Source organism: Chelonoidis abingdonii, chromosome 3 (genome assembly GCF_003597395.2).
Source record: "Chelonoidis abingdonii isolate Lonesome George chromosome 3, CheloAbing_2.0, whole genome shotgun sequence".
NCBI lineage: Eukaryota > Metazoa > Chordata > Testudines > Testudinidae > Chelonoidis > Chelonoidis abingdonii.
The window spans coordinates 69,259,427-69,266,101 of record NC_133771.1 but is presented as its reverse complement, the minus strand read 5'-3'; the positions used below and the strand labels follow the sequence as shown (position 1 = coordinate 69,266,101).

General features: G+C 46.4%; 1 protein-coding gene across 1 annotated transcript in view; it reads left to right on the top strand.

Annotated features, from left to right (window-relative positions):
- Positions 1-793: 793 nt before the first annotated feature.
- Positions 794-6,675, top strand: part of SYNCRIP (synaptotagmin binding cytoplasmic RNA interacting protein) — a 32,734-nt gene continuing 26,852 nt past the window's right edge. Inside the window, exons 1-4 of the mRNA XM_075064560.1 lie at positions 794-896; positions 2,242-2,401; positions 3,282-3,400; positions 3,596-3,712. Of these exons, the coding sequence (XP_074920661.1) occupies positions 2,254-2,401; positions 3,282-3,400; positions 3,596-3,712 (384 nt within the window). The 5' untranslated portion in view covers positions 794-896; positions 2,242-2,253. The remainder of the gene's footprint in view (positions 897-2,241; positions 2,402-3,281; positions 3,401-3,595; positions 3,713-6,675) is intronic.

Genomic DNA, 6,675 nt, shown 5'->3' with positions numbered 1-6,675 from the left:
CCATCGGAAAAGGGAGACTTTTAAATTCTCACTATAAACCTAACTGCGTCGTTTCTCTCCCAGCGCGAGAAGAGAAATCCTTCGGAGCTCTCAGGAGTACAAGGCAGCACAACCACGAAGCACACAAAGCGCTAGTGGCTGCGCCGTCTTCCCGATGGCTCTGAACCCCCGCTGCCGTGCACCGTACGGCGCGCTGTCATTCACACTTGTGCAGCGTGGGCACCGGCGTGCTCCGCTTTGCACCAGGGCTGCACGGGTGCAAATGCCTGACGTGCAGGGAGAAAGGGAAGGCTCCACGTTCCCTGGGCCGGCCGTGCTGCCGGCTCCCTCCCCCGCGGGGGGAGACGGGATTCCTGGCATGCCGGGAGCGAGGGGTACGCGGAGGCAGCGGCGTCCCCGATGCTGGGCGCAGAGGCAGTGTGTCCTCGTTCGGCCCCCGGAGAGCAGCGGAACGCCGGGGGAGGGCTCGCTCATTCACACTCTGCCCGAGCGGAAGGGAGGGGACAACCCCAGAGCGCCCTTCTCCCGTGGAATGTACAGCGCGCGGCGGGAGGAGGGCGAGGACGAGGAGGCGGGACAGGCGGGCGCGCGCGCACGCTGGCGGCCCAGCGGGCGGGGCGAGGCGATAACCCTTGCGGAGCTGCCTGGGAGACCCCGGGTTTGGGGCTGCGCCAGCGCGCGCGGCGCCTCTCCGCCCCCCTCCTCCCGGAGCCGAGTGGAAGGGGCTGGGGTTGGTGCCAGCAGCGGCGTGAGCGCTCGAGCGGCCGCCATTTTACGCCAGCTCCAGCACACTGTCCGGACACGCCGCGGGAGCGGAGAGGGGCAGCGCCTCCGCACGCTGAGCCGCCAGCCGCGCCCCGAGCCCCTTCGCTCGGCCTTCGCCCCCACAGAGACAGGTCAGACACCAGGCCGGGGCGGGCCGGGTCCGCGGCCGGGGCTTCCTCCAGGCGGCAGCAGCAGCCACCCCACGAGTGGGGTGGGAGCGGGCCTGGGGGTTTCGGGCTACGGGAGCCGGCTCCCTGGAAAATGGAGTCGGGCGGGGAGTAGCACGCGGGCCCCAGGCCGCGTGAGCCGCCCCCGGGAGCGGGGGGCCCCGGCTGCCAGCTGCTGCATGATGGGAGGGGGAGCTGGCTGCTTTCGTGGCCGCTTTTGCCGGGCGCGGGGCGGGCACCCCGAGCTGGTGGCCGCGCACTAGGCCCCGCAGCGGGTGGGGCGCGTGGCTTTCGGCTCATTGTCCTGCCGGCCCGGCAGCTCCATTCATTGCCATGAGGCGCCGAGCTGGGGCTGTTTGGCTGCGGCCTCGGCGCCCAGCGTGCGGGTTAGAGCCTCGCGTGCTACGGCTGACGGATTGGGGGGTCGGGCGGCGCCTCTGCTCAGCGTGGCGTGGGAGCCGGGCCGGCCCAGCGCATTGTTTCAGGGCCGGGGGAGGCGGCGGAGCAAGGAGGCGCGGCGAGCTCCCGATGGAGTGGCGAGATCGGACCCGGGGTGTTGCAATTGCTGTCCCGGGGGTTCGGGTGAGAGGGGGATGGCTGGGGGGTGAGGCTGCTCCTCTGAGGGACTAGGGAGGGAGGGGAAGTCGGTCACTGGAGGAAGTTGTAGGACATCTGAACGCGCAACAGAGCACGTGTTTCCATTGGGCTCATGGCGGCTACCGCCGCCCCCGTGGGTGCGGACTGGGAAGCGCTTTGTTCCTCCTGCCTGCTGCGCGGACCCCGAAACGGAGGACAAATGGACACCGACCCCGTGCACGGCCAGGCGGGATGGCCCGTGATTTACTCCCAAGAGATGAGGGGTGTGAAATAGGCGATCGAGGTGGAAGCAGTAGTGAGTGTCAGTGACTGTATCGCGCGCTAGCGGCTGCTGCATGTGGCAGGTTTGCTCTTCCTCCCTTCCCCCTTCCTCCCCCGCCATTGGCGTCTTGCTCCATTTCTAACTTGTTCAGGGCTTCTTAGGGAGTGTTAGAGAGACAGAGAGGGAGGTGAGTCAGAGTGTCTGGCTGGCTGGATTGTGTAAAACCTGCAGTGAAGGCTCCCTGTCCCCTGTAGGCTGTGGTGCTAGGGTATTCCTTTGTGTTAGTGCTTTCTTTTGAGGATTTTTGTGGATCTTCCGAAATCAAAAAGAGCAGGGGAGTGGTCTGAGAAATTCTTGGAAGCATAGAGCAGGCGGTTGCATGTATTGTCACTTGAATTGTTCTGCTTGAAGATTTCTAGCTTAATTATGATGCTTATTGCGTTTGAACAGATATCTGGAAACATGGCTACTGAACATGTTAATGGGAATGGTACTGAAGAGCCCATGGATACTTCTGCTGCAGTTACCCATTCTGAGCATTTCCAGACATTGCTTGATGCTGGTTTACCACAGAAAGTTGCTGAAAAACTAGATGAAATTTACGTTGCAGGTAAGATGTAAAACTTGCAAAATCACTTTTGGTTTTTTTATTGGACTCTTCTGGCTTTGGGCTAAAATAGCAACTTTTTGTGGTTTCCAAAAGTATGGGGACTGCAGTCGTATCTTTTAGTACTGGTTTATGGATTTTTTTTTAATCAAATACTATAACTGATTCCTAGTATTACCACTGGATAAGTCTGGAACCAGTCATTAAAGTCATTTGGAGTGGGTAGGTGGGAAGGAAGGAGGTCAATAAACCAGATGGGTAGGTACAAGACAATACCTACACCAGCTGTTGCTAACAGCTGTTCATAGTAGGAGCAGGTGAGGTGTTTGGTGCATATTAATAGTTGTAAGTAACTTTTCGGTAACTGAGGCACTGGTTATATTCTTTTGTTGTAGATAGTCTGATTTAGTATTTGGACTCTTGGATGCAGAGGTTGTGCTGCTTAAGCATTGTATTTGATTTTGATTGTGGTATCAGTTTGAGCGCTTGCATCTCTTTGAGCTAGATGGCCCCTTTTCAAAATGTACCAAGTTACTCTGCTGTTCAAGCCAAAGTCTGTTGCTTGTCAACAATTCTGCATTCTGTTCAGGATGATGAAAATAATTTTGGCTCATGTAATATCTGGATGCCCTATGGTATTAAAATAAGTACATAAATATAGTAATCATTTTAGTAAATATCTTGGTTTTTATTTTAATGGGGTAATGGTAATCATTTTTGTCATGTGGATAAGATTAAGGAGGAATGGTAGGTTGTGTAATATGAGCCTTTTTACTTGTTACAGAAACTCAGTGATTGATCTCGGGCCACTAAAATTTGATGAATATAGTTAACCAGAGATTACTAATTATATTTAAGCAGCAATTTTTTTTCTTTTCCCCAGGGCTAGTTGCACACAGTGATCTAGATGAAAGAGCTATTGAAGCTTTAAAGGAATTTAATGAAGAAGGTGCATTGGCAGTACTTCAGCAGTTTAAAGACAGTGATCTTTCACATGTTCAGGTAATGTTAAACAATTTAGTATATAGCTAGAACAACAAACTGCTAGTAGATTGGCAAGAACTGTACCTAAGTCTTGTCAATGGTCTGTGTGTTGATGTGTACAACTTTGCACAATTAGGATCAGATAATCACTTTAAAACAAGTTGGGTTCTGAGCTTCAGATCTACAAATATGAAAATGTCAACTCTTTTTCAGAATAAAAGTGCCTTTTTGTGTGGAGTCATGAAAACATATAGACAGAGAGAAAAACAGGGGACCAAGGTGGCAGACTCTAGCAAAGGACCAGATGAGGCAAAAATTAAGGTATGTGTCTGAAGTTGTAAAGTATGTGATAGTATCCATTCTTTTTAGAAATTTAAAAAAAAATTCCAGGTCTGACTTTTTAATTCCTTAAGTAACTGTGCTTTGCCTGCCAAATGTTAATTCAGATAATTCATGAAAGTGGTAATCACAAATATTATATGTATTTTGGGCTAGGAACTTTTTATCAAGTAAACAGTAGCAAATTCTTCTTATCAGTTTATATATAATTTTTTTTCTTTATCGGAGTGAGTTATAATATTAAATAAAAAAATACCCCTTTAGCAGGTTGCTTAGATATAAAGACTTGCCTCTTTTACGTTAAAAAGTACTGTTCGCTACCATTCCATAATTAGGAGCAAATGTTTCCACCCAAAGTTCTACTGTGCAAGTCAAGAAACATGGGATTTTTTTTTTTTTTTTTGAGTATAAAGGTCAAATAATACACCTTGTTTTTAATTTAAGGATAAATCTGTTCTTTGTTACCCAGACTTAAATAATGAAATTTAGCCACTCGTTGTAAAGAGGGTAGCAATAGTGCTGTCTCTTTTTAGACACATCCAGTGGATTTGTGAGTTAGCCCAATTGTAGATCACATGATCTGTTAGTAAACTATATACAAAAATTAACTTAAATTTAATAAACAGTTTCAGCGCACAGAAGTCTGTCTCAGCAGTAAAAGGCTGAAAAATTAACTCTTGATGTTGAAGGACCCTTGATAGTAAATGGACTCAAGTTAAAAGTTAAGCTTCACCAAGGATGCTCTAAATGCATGGTTGGGGAAAGGAGAACAGTTTGTCCTTAGCTCTTTTGTATGAGTGTAGAATGATGAACTTGTATATTCTAACATTACCAGTAGTGGGGTACTTCTCAGAATGTCTTACTTTCCTCAACTTGAAAATGGGTGGAAAAAGCAGGCTGTGACCTGAGTGCCTTAATTAGAAAACTTTAAGGGCTTATTGGTATTCATATCACCACTTCTTAAAATTGACTTACATTTGTAATTTTTCAGGCTGTGATTTGTCAGCAGCTAGAGTATTAATTACATTCATTTTCCTGCAGTAATACAGTGATTGCTGTTCAAGTCAATGCCATAGCATTCAAAATCATATTCCACATGGCTCCAGTTGTGGAAAAAATCAGTGTTCATGATGTAATTAAATTTATTTAATACACCTTTTCCTCATGGGTGACATTTTATTGTTTGTTGAAATATTTATGGAATGAGAAATAAACTAACGTTTTTACTACTCTTATAACAAAGCTGTTCCAGATAGATTTGATGAGGTATTTAACATACCAGATTTAAATATCAAATATAGTTTAATATTTGTCTATCTAGTATTTCTGTTATGTTAGTATCCAGATGTTCCAGCCAACGTCAGTCACTTGTGCTGGGGTGCTGTACATACATGTAGGAGATATGCCCTGACCCAAAGAGCTTGTAATCTAGACAAGACAAAGGGCAGGAGAAAAGAAATTGTATCTTCATTTGACAGTGTAGGACTGAAGCATCACCTCAAACAGCTCACGTGCGATTTAAGTTAATGTGTGAGTAGTTTCTTTGAGTCATTGGGAATACATGCATGTATGTGCAGGATGCGCAAGCAAAATCAAGGTGTATCTGGCTGAGATGTCTCTTTACTTGCTTTCATCGTTTCAGGAAATTTTATTTTCAATATATCTATTCTTCCGAAGATGCACCTTGCTTTTTCTTGGAACTAACTATTCAGCCACAACCCAATAGCATTAATCATATTCAGTATGGTTACACTTGTTAACGGTTCTGGTTTCATGTGCATATAAACCTACAGTGTATTGAAAGTTTCAAAACAGTAAAGTTCACATGGAAATAGAGAGATGCCAAAGAAAGGTATAATGAATGGTATGGAGAAAGTGAATAAGGAAGTGTTATTTACCCCTTCACATAACACATGAACCAATGAATCATTGGCTCACCCAATGAAACTTATAGGCGGCAGATTTAAAACAAATGTAAGGAAGTATTTTTTCACATGATGCACAGTCAAACTGTGAAACTCATTGCCAGGGGATGTTGTGGAGGCCAAAAGTATAATTGGTTTAAAAAAAGAGTGAAATGGAAAGAATGAGATGGCATGCCCACATTGTAAATACTGCATGCCGATCTGGTCACCCCATCTCAAAAAAGATATCTTGGAATTGGAAAAGGTACAAAAAAGAGCATCACAAATTATTAGGGGTATGGAACAGTTTCCATATGAAGAGAGTAATAAGACTTTTCAGCTTGGAAGAGAGACAAAAGTGGGGATAGAGGTCTATAAAATCATGAGCAATGTGGAGAAAGTGGTGTTTACTCATAACACAAGAACTAGGGGTCCCCAAATGAAATTACATCTGTACCTCGATATAATGCAAAGAGTTTATAACACGAATTTGGATATAACGCGGTAAAGCAGTGCTCCAGGGTGGGGCTGTGCACTCCAGTGGATCAAAGCCAGTTCGATACAATGTGGTTTCACCTATAACGCGGTAAGATTCTTTGGCTCCCGAGGATAGCGTTGTATCCAGGTGTAGAGGTATAATAGGCAGCAGGTTTAAAACAAACGGATGTTTATCTTCATAGGTCGACTGTGCGTTGTATGGAACTCTTTGCCAGATATGTGAAGGCTGAGACTATAACAGGGTTCAAAAAAGAACTGGATATATTTGTGGAGGATAGACCCATCCAGGCAGTTAGCAAGGATGGGCAGGGATGCAAACCATGCTCTGAATGTCCCTAGTCTCTTGTGCCAGAAGTGGAATGGGTAGAAATGAATCATTGATGATTACCTGTTCTGTTCATTCCCTCTGAGTGTTGGAGACCGTCCTTATAAATTGTGGAGGATAGGTCCATCCATGGCTATTTGCCAAAATGGTCAGGATGCAACCATGCTCTAGTGTTCCAAACTTCTGACTGCTAGAAGCTGAACTGGATGATGGTGATGGATAGATCA